At 42.8% G+C, this 19,963-nt stretch overlaps 1 protein-coding gene across 1 annotated transcript in view; it reads right to left on the bottom strand.

Moving 5' to 3' along the window:
* Positions 1-19,554, bottom strand: part of USP13 (ubiquitin specific peptidase 13) — a 56,976-nt gene extending 37,422 nt beyond the window's left edge. The window contains exons 1-3 of the mRNA XM_080410055.1: positions 18,694-19,554; positions 8,841-8,966; positions 3,476-3,536 (exon numbers count right to left, since the gene is read on the bottom strand). Of these exons, the coding sequence (XP_080266181.1) occupies positions 3,476-3,536; positions 8,841-8,966; positions 18,694-18,846 (340 nt within the window). The 5' untranslated portion in view covers positions 18,847-19,554. The remainder of the gene's footprint in view (positions 1-3,475; positions 3,537-8,840; positions 8,967-18,693) is intronic.
* Between the last annotated feature and the right edge of the window lie 409 nt (positions 19,555-19,963).

The following is a 19,963-nucleotide window of genomic DNA, read 5'->3' as shown; positions in this document are numbered from 1 at the left end:
AGAACTCCCTTTCTGAACAGTAATAGCTAATTTAGACCACATCACTATGTGCACAGTTAAAGCACTTCCCCTGCCTTCCTTGCATTTCTCAAGATTTACTTCATCTGTTTTTTAGTTACTCAATAACACATAAAAAATCACTTCTAGATTTAATCTCTTAGATAATTTTAAATCACCCAGCGAACTCATTTTTCAAACCCTTTCCAGACTATTTACAATCACATTAATTCTTCATCATAGAACAGTTATCAGCAGAGAACTCCTGGGAGTACCAGGTCCGGGGTGTACTGGTGGTAACTACTGCAAGAACTGAGCCTCCAGTCTTCCCTCTTACTCTACTACCCCTTTTGACCAGGATCTTGTAAGGAAGATCATAGTATGTCCCATTAACTGATTTGTTCTTACTCACACAGTCACTGAATACATACATAGGAGGGCTACTACACATAACCCCAGAGTATTCTCACAGACCCAGAACCATCACTCACACTTTGGAAAATCCACAATAGTTCTTTTCTGTTCTGTCATGTTTATACAACTTTCTATCAGTTCCGATCCATTCTTTTTCTTCCTGATGGGCTAATATGAAAATTAAATTTAGTGATGATACCTTTCCTGGCCCCATCATGTGTCTTTTTTTCCAAAACCATTTACCATACTGTGGTTGGTTGAAACAAGAGGTTGCATACCAAAGACAATACTGCAGCTGTTTCTTATCTGAGAACCTTGTGAAGTCATGAGAAGCTACCATCTTGTCCCATCAATTTCATTCCATTTTACAGACTGAATCTAAAACTTCATGCAATAGCCACACATATTGAGAAGCACAAAGCATCTTCAAAATTGCTAGCCTAGATAGCAATGCAGTGAGGATATTATTCTATACACTGTGATGCAGACAGTCTGCTTTGAAGATCATCCCAAATCCCCTGAAAGCTTGCACAATCTGAGCTGGTTATATCCACACTGCCTAGCAACACCTGAACAAGCTAGATTAAAGGCAGTTCATACGTTTCAATGCACAATGTTATTATGCTCCCTGATTACACAGAACACTCACAGACAACACCCCCCAGCCTTTTCCAAATGAAAACAAGAACAAAAGGAGTCCCAAACCAAATGTATACATGCACATGCACACGCACTTTTCTATGGATTTTATTGTTTAGGGAAAGATTAAAGCCTCCAGGTCACTGAGTCAGTCTGTGTTTCTGTTGCAGTTGCTGGATAGCAGCAGTGCTAGAAAGTAATCAATGAGCATCCAAAAGATGTTTTCCTAATACTAAGGAGACTGAAAAGGGTTTAGTATCTTTAATAGCTTTACATCAAAGAGGATTATAAGAAGCAATGTAACAAATGTCCAAACTGAATTGACTTTGTACACAAAGCTTAAATCTCTGGGCCTTCAGGGAAACATTCAAAGACACCTAGAAACACAGTGATGGTATGAGTTACCCATTATTGTTGTCTCCTGTTGTCTGACAGGGTAAGCCCTAAATGGCAGGCTACATTTATGGGCTGATAACAGCCAGTCTGGTGCAAACCTCTACCATAGATGCCCATGGTCACAATTAGAAAGACAAAACTAAACCAACCTGTTAAGATGAGAAGTCCAGCAGCTCCAAACCAACAACGAAGATGTTGGATTAAGAGATAAAATCAATTAAAAATTAATTAAAATTAACTTAAGAGAAAAAACGTTAAATTTTACTAACCCCCTCTGCTGCTGTCACATGCAAAATTATAAAATCAGCTATCAAATCTGCTTTTGTTTCCTCAGCTATGAGCAAGGACAGTAATAATTCTTTGTTCTTTACTTTAAGTACGGCCAAAAAATAACGAAATCTGCTGAGCCAAGGAAGTAGGTACAAAGCATTTGGATGGATGCGAGTACCATCTCCAGAATCTGAGCAGGGAGTTGATACCATTTTACTCTCAGCCAGCAGGAGTTGCAAAGAGGACTGCAGTAGAACAACAGAGCAGATAAGATAAATTTTCAAAATTGCATTAGATTCCAGAAGTGCTGGATTAAATGCTGATGATTCCATGAGCTAAATACACCCAGTGAAACTGCCTTCAGAAGTTCCCTTGGACCAGGACACTTGGAACCACTGCATCAGATCTACGGAGTGGGAACAAAATGCTCATGTGCAAGGGTGGAATTTGAGGACTCCAGTATAGGACATCAGAGACACTATGCCATGCACACTGTGTGCCAGCATACCACAATGACAGAAGTCTCAAAATGTATGCAGTAGATCAATGAGAATCAAATTTGACCATGCTTTTGTACTTCTTGTTTACACTCACGCTGCTAACACTGTACAAGCACCGATGCATTGCAGCCAGATCTGTTTTTGAACCAATATTTCATAAGCATCCAGTAACAAACATTAGTTTCAATGTAAACTGACAGTAAACAGCTTTTAGACCAGCATCTGTGACTTAACAGGCTCTTTCCTACAAAAGAAGTTTCATTCCTTTATGACTCATCTTAAGACTTTTTTTGTCCCTAAGTTCTCCTTGCAAAACTTGCTCCAGACACGAACAACAATTTAACCGATTACAATCTGCAAAGGCCTCTTCACGACCCATTCCACAGATCAAAGCAATTCCAAAGGGAAGCCATACTATTGTTCCCCTTTAGCCATAAGAGCTGGCAATTGTAAAGAAAACATTTAATCCCCTCATTACCAGAAGAAAATTTCCCTATTTGTTATTAATACAGAAAGAACAAAAAATAGATGAATATGAGAAATACCACAAGTGATGTGAGGAGGGAGAATATACACTTTGCATTACATTCCCATTGTCCATATTTATGAGACCCTCAGGTTTTCTAGGTAATCTGAATCAATGTATATAGGGTGAAATGGACATGGTAAGAAAACTGCTTTCCATGAAACAAAGGGATATAACTGTTGACATAACAGGATAAGAATTGGCAGGAGATGCTCATGATATATGTACTGTTTCACTCATTACAGGAGAGACCACAACATCACTTAAGAACATTTATCTGTGTAACAACTTTGAAATGGTAACAACCCTTCCAATTACCAGCTGCTGAGCAGAACAGTGCCACATTGAGGCCCTGTTACATCTACACATTAAGTATAGATAAACATTTTCATAAAAGGGTGCTTTGTGGAAACCACAAAGAGAGAGAAGGGACAGAACTAGTCAAAAAATGCCAATCAAATCCTAGGCTGTTTAAGAATAGTTGAGAGCCTACTTTAGATTAAAATGTTTCATGTATACATACACATTTCTCAATATGCACCAAAATTGCTAAGAACTACTTATTTGTCTGAACAAGCATTTAAAACCAGAACAAAAAGTTAAAAACAATAATGCAACAGAAAAATAAAACCCACAAGGAGCCCCCAAAGCCAGGCACAATGGTGGACAGAACCCAAGTACACATGAAGACAAGGCCAGAAAAGGACTGTGTGAAAGCAGCTGTTCACAATACCTAAAAATAGCTTAGCATTCCTCCTTTTTGGTAAAGCTCCACCAGATGCCCCTGGTACTTTCTGGAAAGAGAGAAAGAAACAATTAAAAATCCACCAAGCGAGACAATAGTAAATCAGCAATAACCCCATACCATCAGCATTTCCGACACACATCTGTTCATGGTCCTTCCATTAAATTGCAGTCCCTGCTAAGCAAGAACGTAAATCCTCTTCTTTCTCCCCGACAACGGGACTCAACTCATCATTGCTTACTACCCTCATGGAGTGAGAAAACCACCATCTGAATCCTTCAGACTTTGGTCCGTTAGCAGTTAAGCAGAGCATGTATCATGGTCAGCATGGGTGACTGCCATTCTGTCAACAAGGCAGGGACATCTAGCATCACTCAGACCTCTCACCACTAGATCCTCTCCAGTATTTCTTAAAGACTAAAGCTGAATTATAGAGGGGAAGAAAAGGCTATTATCTGCATAAAAGATTCACTCCTTCTTAACTAATTCCAGTAGGACCACTTTGCTGTTATCTATTACTTCAACTTATTTTCTTCTATCCAGAAAATAAATGCCCTTTCTGTCAGGACCCATGTCTGCTTTCATTATGATCAATCCAAGTCACCACCATGCTTTCTTAGTATTGGAAAATATGGAGGACACCTGACAATACCGAAGCAATTGTTTAGGGAGGGGACTTTATTTATTATTTTTTTAATTTAAGCTCCACAGCAGATAATAGTAACTTCCAAGTGACACCCAGTTTCAAGCACTACTTTCCCATTTCAGAATACCTCAGACTACTAGGGGAAATGCTGAAAGGCTGAGAAAATGTAAAAGTCAGTGCACTAGCTTCTTAAGCTGTTTATTAACAGGCACCATTAAAACAAATCAAGTTAACGCAAATAAGCCTCTGTGGCTAGAATGCCAACATGATGCATTATGTAGTGTGTAATGTTAGTGTAACTGGCAATGTTGTGAGGCAACTTTTTTTTTTAAATAATAATATTGGGATACAACAGGTGGAGAAAATCCAGCCAAGAACCTGTCAGCCTAGCAAAAGTTCATGTTTGCCTCTGCTCCTCGTTAGGTGAAAGGGTCACATATTTTGGGTGGTTCCCTTCACCATGTAAATAAAGCTTTGGCCAAAGCAGATTGCTTGAATCATCAGTGAAGTCTTATACATCATAGGAAAGTTTTCCATTCTTAGAAAGAACAGATGCCAACTAGCACTCCTTGGCTGCACTTAAGAACAGAACCCATTATCCATATATGCAGGCCCTAGGGAAAGGGAGTCAGGGCTGCAACTCCAGCATTTAAAAGAAAAAAAAGTCCTCAGTGAAGTGAAAACAACAAGCAGAACATTTTTCTCCTTATTACTACTAGATTTCAACAAGTGGAAAGGAAGTAGTGAAGAACCCAAATCTATTAAAAAAAAAAAGCAGCAGCAAAATACAACATAACGCAATTACAAATATATCATTAATAAATTACACATATTCCAAGGATTACAGCTTCAGAAGTAAAAAAAAAAATAAAATAAAAATGTTGTTTCCATCACCAGGAAGCTCCAATTGAATGCTGATGTCACTGAGTAAGATACCGTGACAGTCATTAGGACTAGAGATTTCAACAAGGAAGAATTCACATGGAGTATTTATCACTGTCAGCCTGACATTAAATATTTCAGCTTAATTTTCCTAACTGCTGAATACACCTGAACTGGAATTGCAGATGCTCAATAATCCTGAAAAACCCAGAACATAAAAGTATTTTTTTACCTTGTTTCTTCACCTATCAGAAATCATAGAAAACATCTCCCATTCAAAAAACAATCTTGGCTTCCAGCAGATGTGACATACTCAGCAAATAGGAGTCCACACAACGCACAAGGAGTGGCACCAAATTCTGTTTCTGATGCTTCTTGTACAAGGTGTCAGTGTTGCCTATAATCCATTCTCTTTAAATACACCATTGCTGCATTTTTTATAACAGCATCATCACTGAATAAAATCCAGGAACCCATCACTGCAAGAAATTTCATCCTTCTCTACCCAGAGTTTTCAGCAGGGCTGAGGTGTAACCATAGCACCAAGCTAAAGCTCTGCCCAGGGCTTAACACTACCCAGGCAGTTTTATAGAAGTAATACACTACAGAAATGTGGTTGATTGAAAAAATTCTGAAGAGTGAAATTCTGGGGAAAAGAAGAAAAAAAAAAAAAAAAGATCAATTTTCTTGATTTATCTAAGAATTTTACCAGAGGATGCTCCATAACTTGCACTAGTGCGCATTTCTGATTCAGCAGATGCCTCTGGTGCTCATCTGCCACTGGCAGATACTCTAACTCTCTTAAGCAAACAGGCTGGAAATCTGACCCTTATTTTCTAATTCATTTGTGACAAGATACACAACTGATACTTATTCCAAACACCTTCGGAAGCAAACAGGGATTTCTGCAGCAATGCAGTGCATTCTGCAAAGATGATGCCAAGGTAACCACAAGCAAGAATAGCAGCCTCACTAAAAGAATCTTAAGATAGCATATCCAATGCCTTTGGCTTTAGTGTAATCCACACCATCAAAAGCTTGGCTTAAAAAAAAAACAAACCACAATGCAGCATGTGCCAGACACTTCATAAAATGGTTCCAATGAAGGCCTGATGTTTCACATTGCTCAGAGGAAAACACAGATAACACATAAGAAGCAAATAGTCATGGCAAACAAATCCACAGCTAGTACACGAGGAATCCCATCTATAAACCATATTGGGTGACAGAGTCTTCACCTGTATAGTCAAACGCTGTTTCCTACCACATGACTCAGTGCACAAGTGTGTCACCACCTTCAAACATAGATGCCAGGCCCCTCTGCCATGTTATTGTATGGGTTTGCATGGCAAGGTTTTAATAGCGGGGGGGCTACAGGGGTGGCTTCTGTGAGAAAATGCCAGAAGCTTCCCCTGTGTCTGATGGAGCCAACACCAGCCGGCTCCAAGATTGACCCACTGCTGGACAAGGCTGAGCCCATCAACGACAAGTGGTAGCACCTCTGGGATAGCATATTAAAAAGGGGGAAATAAAGATGAAAAAAAAATCTGCGCCAGCAAGAAAGAGGAATGAGACTATGTAAGAGCAACAGCTCTGCAAACACCAGGTCAGTGAAGGAGGAGGGGAGGAGATGCTCCAGGCACCAGAGCAGAGATTCCCCAGCAGCTCATGGTGAAGCCCATGGTGAGGCAGGCTGTGCTTCTCAGCCCATGGAGCCCATGGTGGAGCAGATCCCCACCTTCAGCCTGTGGAGGACCCCACGGTAGAGCAGGTGGATGCCCTAAGGAGGCTGTGGCCCATGCAAAGCCTGCATTGAAGTAGATTTGCTGGCTGGACTTGTCAATGCGTGAAGAGAAGAGCCCACTCTGAAACAAGTTTGCTGGCAGGACTTGTGACCATGCAGGGGACCCATACTGGAACAGTCTGCTTCTGAAGGACTGCACCCCATGGAAGGGACACGTGCGGGAGCAGTGTGTGAAGAACTGCAGCCCATGGGAAGGACTCATGCTGGAAAAGTTCATGGAGAACTGTCTCCTGTGGAAGGGACCCCACGCTGGAGCAGGGGAAGAATATGAGGAAGAAGGAGTGGCAGAAATAACATGAGATGAACTGACTGTAACTCCCATTCCCTGTTCCCCTGCGCTCCTCAGGGGAAGGAAGTAGAGAAGTCGGAAATTAAGTTAAGCCTGGGAAGAAGCGGGGGGAGCAAGGAGGGAAGGTGGTTGGTTTTTTTTCCTGATTTGTATGGTAATAAATTAAACTAATTTTCTCCAAGTCAAGTCAATTTTGCCTGTGACAGTAACTGCGGAGTGATCTCCCTTGTCCTTACCTTGTCCCACGAGCCATATTGTCTTTCCCCTCTCTGATTGAGGAGGGGAGCGATGATGCGGCTTTGGTGGGCACCTGGCATTCAGCCAGGGTCAAACCACCACAATCCTGACTCACAAGGAGAAATATAAGAACCACTGAAGTAGTTAAACTGAAGAGGTACACAACACTAAACAACATCTGGTATATTTGTTTCTCCCTTTTGGAGTTCTTCAGCCTAATCTTTATCCAGGAAAGGAATTTTTGAGGACTCATTTTAACTCCAGTTTACCTTAATATTGAGAATTCCCAGGTCACATGCTTGAATAGAGTTATATACAAGGAAAGCTGACAGGATTTCTGCCCAGCTGTCTCAAGTCCTAGATATCATCTTTCAGGAGTGTTAAATTCACTCAGAAGAACGGTTGCTAAAACTGGACTAGTTTCTGCAAAAACTCAGTTAACAACATAAAGGAAAATGTTACTATCATACTTACAAGGAAAGACAATTCTATAGCATAACAAACATTACTAACAAACTCAACCTGGGAGACATGCAATCCACCCAACTATAACTCTGATAAAATATGAATAGTCATCTACTGGAAATAAGTGGTCAGGGCCTTCACATAACTCAAGGCCTTCATCACCCAGGGGAAACATTGCTGCAGAATGAGAAACGTGAAGTATTCTACCCTGCTCCAAGCAGCTATTTTAGGCCCTCTAACTTGCCAAAATAGACAGTGCTTGTGGGAGAGCAAGCTATAAGCAAAGCCAGTGCCTTCCAGATAGCTCAGGTCAGAAGTCATTAACAGCCCTTTAAAGATGCCAGACAAATCACACACAAACAGAAGCACAGGTTATAAGTTATTGTTGATGTGCAGTGATATTATGGTATGGAAGAACAGTGAACACAAAGTTTGTATATATACATCCATGAGTGTTGTGGTGTAAGACTAAATGAGGACAGTGTGTGGCTTTAGAATCCAGCATTAAAGCTAACCTTTAGATCCCAGGCTAGGTCAGAGTTAGGGCTCATGATTTAATTGTACAGAAATCTTAGGATGAAAAGAAGTCCTGACACTTCAAGATTAAACCTCATATATAAAAAAAACCAACCACAAAACAAACTAAAACTCAGAATCTTCCAGCCAAATCTGAACCAAAAACCAGTAATTCTACACTTCAAAGGCAGGCTTCAGTTAGTTACCTACAGCATGCACATAATATGCAGACAATATTGTGTGACACGCAGAAGCATGTAGTAAAACAGATCAGTGGAAGTCAGGCGACAAGCTGCATTTAAGATCTGACTCTTTAGGGCTTTTGATTCATCTCAGAACTGAAGCTATAGGATAGGTTGGGATCCAAGCACCTGAATTTGATATTCAGCCTCAAATCTGAAAATGTTCATTTCTGTCATTCAAGATTTGATCTATGTCTGAAATGCATTACCTAAACAAGTGCAAGAGACCCAAGAACTGCTGGGGTAGTTAGTTGGGAATCCACAAGTCTCACCTCTATCACATGTCGTTTCAGATGCAAATATACACACTGTCCTGTTTTCCGGTAATGCCTTTCAATGTGTTCCCTTCCAAATCCCAGAAACGTGTTCATGCACACATAGAGACCTCCTTCTGAATCCTAAAAGGAATGACACAAATAGTTACAGCACAGAAGGAGCTGAACCGGACAGAAAGGACTCAGCAAGCAGAAAAGAAGAACTGCAGACCCTTTCTGTTACCAGGCAAGCCCTTAAAACATAGCTTTCATAGCACATTATGGGGTTTACATCATCAGTCCTCTAAAACTTCCACACCATAACACAGCCTATAAAAACTCATTGAAACAGGTTACAGCTACAGATTAGTGAGTGTCCAAATCAGAGGTCTAGAGTTAGTCTTGAAAAAATCCGCTTGAGTGCCCAATCCAGAGATCTGTAGGCACAGAAATTCTTAAAGCAACCAAAATAACGAAGCACAGACATTTGTTTGAAATAGAAGAACTTTTTTTGGCAATCTGATTGAAAGAACAACATTACAAATCAAAAGCATGGCAAAACTCATGCTTCAGGGCTTTAGCCACAACTTCTACTATTGATCACAATCTTGCCTGAGAAAAACAGATCTCAAGCGATCTTACAGCTCTTAGAACTGGCTAGCAAGAAAACTGGCAAGTGTCAGTATCAGGGATTCTCTCTGTTCATGCAATGAGAGAGCTCAGAGACAAGGGCTCTACAAAGGAAATACAAAGGCACATATTCCTGGTAATGATCACAGATGCTGACATTTCAGTAACATAACCTGGTGGGAGTCCCATCACTTTTTGCTGACCCAAAAGCCGGGTGTTGATGCTGGCTGTTATTAGGACCTTGTTCCATTTTAAGGCCTCTCCCAGATCTCTCCTACATCATTCAGACTGTCATGAGGACTTTCAGCCATCTGGTTCATTGGTGTTGGACTGTTTAAGCCCTCCTCTAGCATGCATTGTTTTGAATAGGTGATGCATAACAAGGATTGAGCCTTTCAGAAGCAATGTGGTCTTCCTTCTATTGTGAACATGTTCGTGTTATTGGACAGTACAGAACATCTCATATTAAATTCCCCAAAGAACAACATGAACTAAACTCATCCATAGGCACCTTAGAAGGAAATTAAAAAAACCAAAAGACCCACACATTATCTCCAGAAACAAGTAACAGTAGGTGCATACATGTGCATAATCATGTATTGAGAATTGTTACAGCAACAATTGCTGTGACTGGACACCACCTGCTAGTGCCACACCTGAAACACATTCAGTACAGTAAACCAGGAAGTTCTCTCCTGCCTGGCCTACCTCTCTTCAAGGCTCTACCAGGCAGGAACCTCCACTCTACCTTGGAGCCCAGCCAGGCCCCTCTACGAGGGAGCACAAAGCTCTCCATCGTGCTGTGCCAGCTGTGGCACGAGTTAGGTTCTCTCCAGCCCTGTGGACTGGAACAAGTAGCAGAGGGCAAGTCTGACAGAGATCGCAGTGGATCTCCAATGCTTTCCTTAACCAGCATCAGGTTAATAGACCTTATTCTATTCCAGAAAAAAAAAGGTGAAGGGCTAATAGCATTGAGTAGTTGTTGCTCTTTTGATACCTGGCACAGATCAGCTAGGGCCTGACAAGTCTCTTCCCTCCCACCACTGTTCCCAAACCAGGCTTGAATGTCCCACTCTAACGCCAGTTAATCCCGCCCAGCCTGCTGCAAAGACTGGCAATGAGTATTTCTGTAGGACTGGAAGGAATCTGAGCTTCCAGCTTAGCACTACCTGCATGCTGCTTTCCAACACATTCATTTGTATCAATACAACTAAAGCCAGAACTGAAGAACAGCCTCAGAGGCTAATAAATACCAGCACTTCCACAGCAGCCAGCACAGCCAAACATAAATTGAGACCAGAGAATGGCATTTTACCCCAAGACATTAGAAAATATCTGTTTCTTCCATTTTTCTTAATGTAAACCAACACATACAAGTTTCAGCTTTTGATTTAGCTGAAAGATGAACACGCAATGAATTATACAGATGTTGCTTTACCTGTCTTTAAAGGACAAGAAATTGCATTGAGCATTCTAGGATTCAAATTAGCAATCTGCCATTCACACAACATACACCATGAAGTCATTCTTTCAGCATCTAGATATCACAATTATTTCTGCAAAATATATAGTAAACTACTTATCCATCTCTTTTCTGATCCACATAACCCTTACCTGAGATTCTATTTATAAAAAACACAGCTCCCTTAAATTTGAAATATTCACAGCCTTGAGAACAGGACCAGTATCTACAATTGTGCTCAAAGGTAATGAAGTTGTTAAAAGAAAACTCCAAATCTGGTACGCAAAATATTCATAAAATATGATTGTATTTAAAATGTATTACCTTTATTTTAATTTTCGCTACTCTTTCACAGATTTATCTACTTTAAGGCCCATTATACTTTTGCAGACTCCAAATCTTTTTGCATTATCTCCTGTGATAAAGTCACGGATGTGTTCTCTACAAGAGAATCCTATAGGTACCCAGCCTAATAAAAATACATGGTGTTGTCACTCTAGGGTCTTAGGAACTTTGTTGATGATTTTGTTTTCTTGGAGACCGTTCTCTCTTTTTCTGGAGGAAATCCAAGAGACCACTGAACCGTTTCTGATAAGCAGCCTATGAACAATCTTTCAGTATACCAGCTAAATGTAGAACCTGAGTAAGTTGGTTGTGGTTACTAAAAAAACAGTTATTTCTCCTGGAGAACACAGGCAGACTATTCTCACACAACTTGGAAAGAAGTGGACAAACTGTTCAGAAGCCTAAAAGGTCACAGCAAAACAGGGGCAAACATGAAAAAGCCACCTTTGCAGAAGGCTGTATAAAGGATTAGGTCCCTGTTTGGTGCTCAAAGAACACCTGACTGTGATCTAAGACAGGCTTTGTGCTGATGAATTTAACCCTAATTAGCACACAACCAGTTCTGGAAGGAACAGTATTTTACACAGGCAGTGGCATGTGAATCTTTGTAATCAATAGTCATTTTAGAGATGTGTGAAAGTTCATGCTGGAGGAAGGCAACATATCTAAAGTACTGAAGACCCTATTTTACGCCAGAAAAATATTGGTTGTCCTGAGAGATAAAACCAGGAATTTTAGTTGGGTTCTCCCCCCTCCCCCAATTCTTGCCTCAGCATGTAGTGTGCATGTAGTGTGAAGTTTAGGATAAAGTAATGTATTTTGCTTTCCTTATTACTCCAATCTAAAGACATTGTTGGGGCAGAAACTTGTACATGCTCAGGCCTTGATCACTACCCAGAAGGCCACTTGAGAGTAGGCTGTCTTCTTACCCTCTAAGCAGAAGGAAAAGAGATGCTTTTCCTGTTCTTTGATGCTAAGACGGTCGTAGTATGCTAGACACTTCATTGATAGAGAGGGAGACATGCAGTCCGCACCAGGAAGGAAAGTATTTAAAAAAAAAAAAATCTCTTACTTATTTAGATAATAATTCATGTTTTGCAGAGGTAAGATGAAGAAAGCAAGGGGCAGGGGAATCTGCAGTGAGAGAGACCTAAAACGCAACTAAGTTACTCCCTCTCAGGCCTGAAAAACAGTGCAGGGAAGCTGGTGGATGAGCGGCACGGCAAACAAACGCCAGTCCATGTGGAAACCGAAAGATCACCACCTCACTCCACACACGCTTGGAGCACCAGACACTAATAGCTTTCAAACACTACTAACCTGATCAGGATTTGAACTAATGACCTGCATTCCATTATCATTCAGATCCCTCTGGAAAATCTAAGGTTTAGCAATTTCAACTCCTGAGATGGCTCAGACAACAATGATTTTATAAAAACATAATTGCTGTGGTGATCTACTAACATGGCAAACAATTACAGACTTGTAACACTTACTGTAAAGGTGTATGCTTTAGATCCACTAGAACAATGGTAAATTTTGCTAATACAGGTATCAGAGAAGACAATAAAATGGCACCTTGAGTCTTCACAAGTCTCTATACCCAAATGTAAAGAATGAAAAGTTTTTTCATCCTATCACATATAAAGCAAAAAGTGCCAGTTATGACAGAGGGTCACTGGCTGCTCTGCGCATTCTGCCATGGTTTCTGTGAGAGTATTTCTCTACAAAAAATGACCATTCCAAGAGGTAGATCGACTGCTCACTCCCATGCATAAATCATAGGCAGGCTCCAGAGCAGGGCATATGTAATTCTGAAGCAGTATCTTGTACAAGTCACATTCACAGGCAGGATCAAGGCTTCACGACAAGTGAGCAGATACAATGGCAAAACTAACATTACATCATGAGTACTTCTAACTGCAACCAGGATACAGAACGTTGACCCATCAATCAACACTGTTTGGGGTCAGATTATCCAGGTGCTGATCGCGTGGGCCACTGATAGAGATGTCTCAGACCCATCACAGTTTACTTTCTAGCTCAAGCCCAATACCACAGCTCAAGCAGTGCCACCTGTACCACTTCCATGGCAGCAGTGTTTAGATTTAGAGAGGAGCTGATGATTTTTGTTTTGTGCAGAGCCCTAGCTGTACAATTCCCTCGGTCACAAAGACAGTGCTGTGCTTCCAGAACAGAAAATCTGGGAGAAGGGTTCAGATGAAACCTAATGGTTCCATAGCACTTCAGCAGAGCTCCAGGGTTCTCCATTCATCTGCACCTGTGTATTTATCCTCTAGCACTCCACGTACCTTACCATCAAAGTCTCTCTGCTACCCAAAATATTCTAGCCCATCATCACTCTGGATAACAGAATAACTAAAGTTTGGTCAGTCACATATATAGAGGGAAGGGCAAAGATACAAATTTAGATCAAACCCACAGAAATGCACAATGCAGGTACACACTGGTTGTTCTCTGAAGCTGCATAGTTATTTCTCATTTGTAAGCCACTGCAGGCACAACCCTTACTGATTTTACCATTCGTCAACTTTGGAAAACCATTTAGTTAACTTTAGTGTCCTAGTGCACTCCCAGCCAGCAAAACTCGCCCACGGAACAGACAGCTTTGGTATCTCCCTGCGATGCAACGGTACAACACTGCTCTGATCTTTCAGGTGATCACCCACTACCAAGCAATTCACTGCCCCAGTAATGGAGAGGTAGTTTTGCAGCTAGGCCAAAATCCTTTGTCTGGGGTATTAGATTTTGTCTTGGTGTATTCAGTCCTCTTACTTGTTTCCTCACTGCTGCTCCCATCCCATCATTAGGAATAAGACACCAGCCTACGCCTTCCAGGCAGTGGCCCCAGTGACTTTCTAATTTTCTTCAAGGAATATTGACCAAATGAACACCCAGGCAGAAGGTGCTTGTTTCTAGAAAGTTTTATGCAGCATGGTTGCTGCTATCCATTATGCACTCCAGACTCTCAAGGATTTCATTCTAAACTGTAACATCTAATAAAGAGCAGAGCATCAGCACAGTTTAGCCTTTGGGAATTGTCCTAACATAACCATTAGAGAGTCCCTGAGCCACAAAGTCAGCAAGATTCACAAAGGAAGCTGTTGTCAGCAGCAAGCAGCAGAGTCAAGCCAAGCTTTAAGCTGCTCAGAGTCCTGCAATCTACAGAACCAGACTGCTTGGTCCCGTCACTTTGTCGGACTCATGACCTGTGCTGTGGTTGTAACCAATGCCCCTCCTAGGGAAGGTTTCAAAGCATATCCATCTACCACATGCATAGCCTGCATGCAAGCCTTTCTTATACTCCATTTCGTACCCCTTTTCTATTCCTTTTGCCTCTCCCTCAGATACATCTGGTCTAAAATGATCAGAGGTCTTTGAGACAAGGATCCCATTAAAAGGTGGAGTTTCCAGCTGAGTACTATACTTCTATAGAAATATGACAAAAGATTATATAACGCAACCTTTTCGCCTCCTGCATTCTACTGAACACAAAGTCAGGCTTATCCACCAAAAGAGGAAGAGAGGTCACAGTGGAAAAAATAGGAGAGAAAAAACCTACATCACAGTGGCACAGATACAGAAAAGCAGTCACCAAGAGGGACGACTCTGTGTCAGATCTAAAAGATGAGAGGTATAGGACTTCATCGGTCTAATTGTAGGGAAGCGGCAGGCTACTACAACTGCTGCGCCAGTCACTAGAGGGAGTAATAATCAGTACTGGGCTGCGCTTGTGTTCTGTAGGCAGCCTTGCTTCCCTCCTCAATTTCTGTATGAAGAATCAATGGCTAACTAGAATAGGAGCCCTCATTAGAGAAACGTATTTTTTCTAGAAGTCACCCCAAAGAAAAGAAAAGAAAAAGAAGAGAAAAAAAAGCTCATAAAAGGCATCAAAAATTATGTCATAAAAAAGCGTATTTTCTAATCTTATGAGACACGAAACTAAAAAGTGTTATTAGGGCTCTTAAGTACACAGAAATTTGCCTCCTGTTTCTGCCAACTTTCCTGGAAACCAAACCTAGTGCATTCTGTTGGAAATAGGCCGAATCTAAGGATATGAATTTCTCATCTGTTGACTGGTCATTCTAACAATACCATCTTTCTGACACTATCATCATGCTACAGTTAATCCACGTGGAAAAAATACACTGAATATCCACTTGTACCTCTCCTATACTCACACTTCTGAAATCTGTGAACTAACGCCCCTTTGTAGCACAAAAGTGCCATTGTTCTCAGATCTTCACCCAAGGAAATAAGATTTAAAACTCTTGGAAAGGGAACATCAACCAGTTTTGAGAACAATCAGTGAACTTGCCTGTATCCACTGGGACATAGATCTTCAGTGACACTACACTGCTCAAATCCAGACAAGAGGACACAACTGACAGTGACAAACAGGTCTGCAAAAGCCAGGTCTTGCTTTTTGTTAAGCTTTGCACAATTGTAAGTAAAAGATGGAGCAACTCACACCCAGTACCTCCTTTTCTTTGGCACCCCCTGACACAAAAAGCTCTGGTTTTGACCATCTTTGTCTTCCTGGTCATTTTCAAAATTACTACAGAATCTTCCTCTATAAAACTAATACTCTACATCCTAATACACTAAAAACCATCAAACCTGTGAGTATTTGAAAGATCTCAACACTTTCTTACAGGGAAAGTACCAATATACTAGCAGTCTAGCTAAAGAAACTCGAGTATAGAGCCACCGTGTGACCAGGTGTGTCACTCGGGAAATTTACTTCTCTATAAGGGAATTCCCTTATTTAGAGAGAGAGAGAAAAAAAAAAAAAAAAGGTAAAACCTGAGAGATGGTTTTATAGTGTTAATGAAAGAAACTACTGAAATAAGATCAGGTATTGAAGAAAAGTGACAGAACAGAACATCTTGCATTGCTCTGACTCGGGTGACTTGCTGAACCTAAACTGTAACAAGGACCATATTCAAAATGGCAAAATGAGAAGACACGAGGAAATACTGAGAAATAAGCTTACAAGAGAAAACACCTCCCCTCTCAAAAACATAATCTGGAATTTTACCATGGATAACCAAACCAAGAGTGTGTTTTTTAACATTGATCATTTGCTTTACTATTATAACAAAACAGTTTATTTTCTTTCAAAAAGAGGCAGACCCCTCAACAGGAAAAGGCTCACTTAGGTTATATATAGCTAACCTAAGAAACTAAGTCACAAAACCAACCTAATACAAAGTATACAGAGACAAACATCTCCCTTTAGCCAAGGCAACAATCTGTCTGTGTCCTTTCACTTTTCTTCTGAATGAAAGATGGTAAAAACACAGCTCTGCTCTTTTCAATTTGTAAACGATGGTGTTTTACCCAAGAAAGCACATTTGCCCTTTAGAATCATCATCCTAGAAACAGTATCTAAATATCTGTTAGATTATATGGTAATAAAAAATAAAGTCTGAGACCAGTGCTTTGCTCAGCTAAGATAAGGAGTGGTATGGGCTGAAAAGCCACAGGAAACAATAGAAATGGAGACTAGTTTTATTTTTACTGGTACTGCATAGGTTCAGCCAAAGCTTTTGTCCAGTGAATACCTATAATGCAATTTTTAAAAGCTTTAACAGAGGGGAATATTTTCCAAAATATGAAATATCTTCCCAATAAAGTCAAAAGGATTAAACATTTTGGGGAAAAAATAAATTTAAAAAATTACACATTGTGATTCCAACTCCTTTTGCTACTTTTATACCTAGTTTGTTAAATTTTGCTCAAATGTTTTGAGCAAACATTGTTTTGCTAAACACAGCTTTCACTGTTTACTTGAGGCTTGTTTGGGGGGCAGGGGAGGAAGAAGTGATGATTGGTTCATTTTTAATCTATAGCAGTATTTAATATCCCTTCCTACTTGTTAATAGATATTTTTTATAAATCATAAATTTGAAGAAGCCCAAAAGCATTATTAAAAACTATGTGTTCACCTAAGCATAAATTTGAAGGAAATGTTGTGGCACAATGATCTTCCCCCCCAAAAAAAACTTATTAAGTATATAATGCAATTAACACCTCTGCAGCAGAGTCTGATTTAGCAATTTTAATCAGACCGCCTCCCAGTACAGTCAGGGCTGCTGGGTGACACTTGAGATCCTGAAGAGTGTGGGTAAAAATAACCTCTGTTCAACAAGACATGATGAACACCAGACAGCTGAGTCACCTTTAAAACCAATTTTGATTTTCTGTATTAGAAGGAATTATCAAAGAGAGGGGGATAATGGATTCAAAAATCCATCTGAAACTTACCTTTCGTTGAATATTCTGTAATGTAAACCCTGAGGTTCCTTTTCATTGCTGCCATGGACCTTAACATCAATATTAAGTGCTCAATTGCCTCCAGGAAATCTCAGTTTCACATGGAGAAGTAACTTTTAATAAAATTTCAGCTCCATTTTAAAAGTGTAATTTTAAGCACCTGTTTCTTAAAGCATTGACCATTACTGTTTTATGAAGGCTTCCACTATTATCAGCAAAGTCAAAAATTAGGCCCCAAATCTGCCACTGAACACATGTGATCTGAGGGAGTTTGTGGTAGTTTTGCAAGACATCTGTAACACTGTAGAAAGCTTACTGTACACGAAACGTTCATTTAAAAGCAAACTAAACAAGCTAGCAGGGAAATGTTACAGGTTCATTAAAGTATAGCGGTGAAACTAAACTGTGGGAAGGAAGGTGTTTCACACCAATTCTCAGGTTGAGTTTTTGAAGGCTTTCTCTGAAGATTTTACAAAGCAGAATGATCACCAAGGCAGCAGGAAAGCAAAACGATTGGCACCTGCTAGCCAAAACCTGCAACCGAGGGAACCAGCTACTGCCCCTTCTCACTACCGCAGCCTGAAAGTAAGAACAAGGGCTGCGGGGGGCGCGGGGAGAGCTCGGCCAGCCGGAGCCCATTTCCCAGCAGGCAGGGAAGTTTTCCCCGAACCCGCAAAATCCCCGTGTCTAAGCAACCACTTCAGACCGCCTTAAGGAGAAAAATAAATAAACAAGCGAAGGAACACCGCTGCTGCGTGCGAGCCGGCAGCGCTTCGCCGTGAGGCGCCCCGACAGCCGCAGCCCGCGCGGTGCGGGGCAGGCCGGCCCCCCCCGCCGCGACCCCCACGCGTGGCGGGGCGGCAGCGAGCCCGGGCGGGGACCTGGCTGCGGCGGAGGCCACGGCAGGTGGAGGCAGGCGAAGGAAGGGATGGGGAAGGTTGTGAAGCCTGAGGGGGAGGCGGCGGCTCGGGAGGAGGGCGAGGGGCTGCCGTGGGCGCCGGAGGTGCAGCGGGGAGCGGGGAAGGGGCCGTAGGAGGGGCGGGATTTGCCGCAGGGCGCCGGCGGAGGGCAGGTCGGTAGCCCGCGGCGGGGAGAGGGAGCGGAGGCAGCCGGGGGCGGCTTCGCTGCACTCACAGGCGAGTCGTAGGAGAAGGCACATTCCGTCTTGTAGACCCGGTCCCCTGACTTGGGCACCCGGATCGTGGGCATGTAGGGGACGAGCAGCTCGCCCAGGTCCCCGGCGGCCATCTGCGCATCGCCGCCGCTGAACAGCGCGGCCCGCTGCATGCTCCCTCCCTGCGGCCGGCCGGCCGACGGCGAGCGGGCGATGCGAGGGCAATGGAGGCAGAGGGCAGGCGGGCCCGGGGCAGGGCGCGGCGGCGGCGGGAGCCGGGCCTGAGGGAGGGGAGGGGGAGGGAAGATGCTATTTTTAATCCAATGGCAGCGGGAGCGGCACCAGCTGCGGCGGCACTTGGGGGTCCCAGCGAGGGCGGGAGGGAAGGAGGGGCAGGGCGGTGGGGGCGGGCCGCGCCTGGCAGCCCCCCGCGGCCTCCTGCCGTCCCTCGGCGGCGGGCGCGGTGCGGTGCCCCCGGCGGTCGTGGGGCCGCTCTCCTGAGGCGATTCCCGCTCCGCGCGCGCGCCGCGGGCGGCCGTTAGGCGGCAGCCGGGGCCGCTCCTCCCGCCCCGCTCCCTCGCCCGGGCCCCGCGGCAGCCGGGGTCAGGCCGCGCCCGCCCGCCGGGAAGCGCGCACGCCTTTCGCCAGAAAAACCTTGCTTTCCCGAAGAACTTCGTCTCCCGGTCTCTCAGTGCAGCTCGGAGCACGTCTCCCTTTGCCCCCTACTACTCTGCTACAGGCTCTTTCATTTATTTTTCAGGCAATCCAATACTAATACCTGTGTTTCAGGTGCCGGTGGCGAGGATTTGGAAGCCACATGTGCCTAGAACAAGCCTTTTGCCTGCCAAGTCCCTCAGCTGCGAGGCCCAGCGGTGCAGCGGACACTGGGCAGCGGGGAGAGCGGTGCCCGTGGGCCCAGCCGGCCAGGGCAGGCGGAGTAGGGCGGTATGGAGGGACAAGCTGTTGGGATACAGAGCGGGAATGCCCAGCCTGAGATGTCTAAGGAACCCTGTGGCAGTGCCAGTAGCCAGCTGGTAGCCAAACCCAGATTTCATGCCTTGAGGGACGGTACCTTTAGCTCAAAATGACATTTTTATGGCATTTGCTGTGTTTCTCTTTGCTTTTCACTTCTAAAGAATACTGTTAGGGGAAGGAGGAACAGAGTGAAGTATCTTTGTAGGACAAAAAACATCAAAATTTAAGTTTTTCAAGCCATATCAAATAACTATTGCATAAGCCTTGACAGCAGCAGGATTAAAGAAATGACTGATCCATTTAAAATTAAGATGT

Source organism: Falco punctatus (assembly GCF_963210335.1).
Source record: "Falco punctatus genome assembly, chromosome: 13".
Classification (NCBI taxonomy): domain Eukaryota; kingdom Metazoa; phylum Chordata; class Aves; order Falconiformes; family Falconidae; genus Falco; species Falco punctatus.
This window is presented reverse-complemented; position numbering and strand designations above follow the sequence as displayed.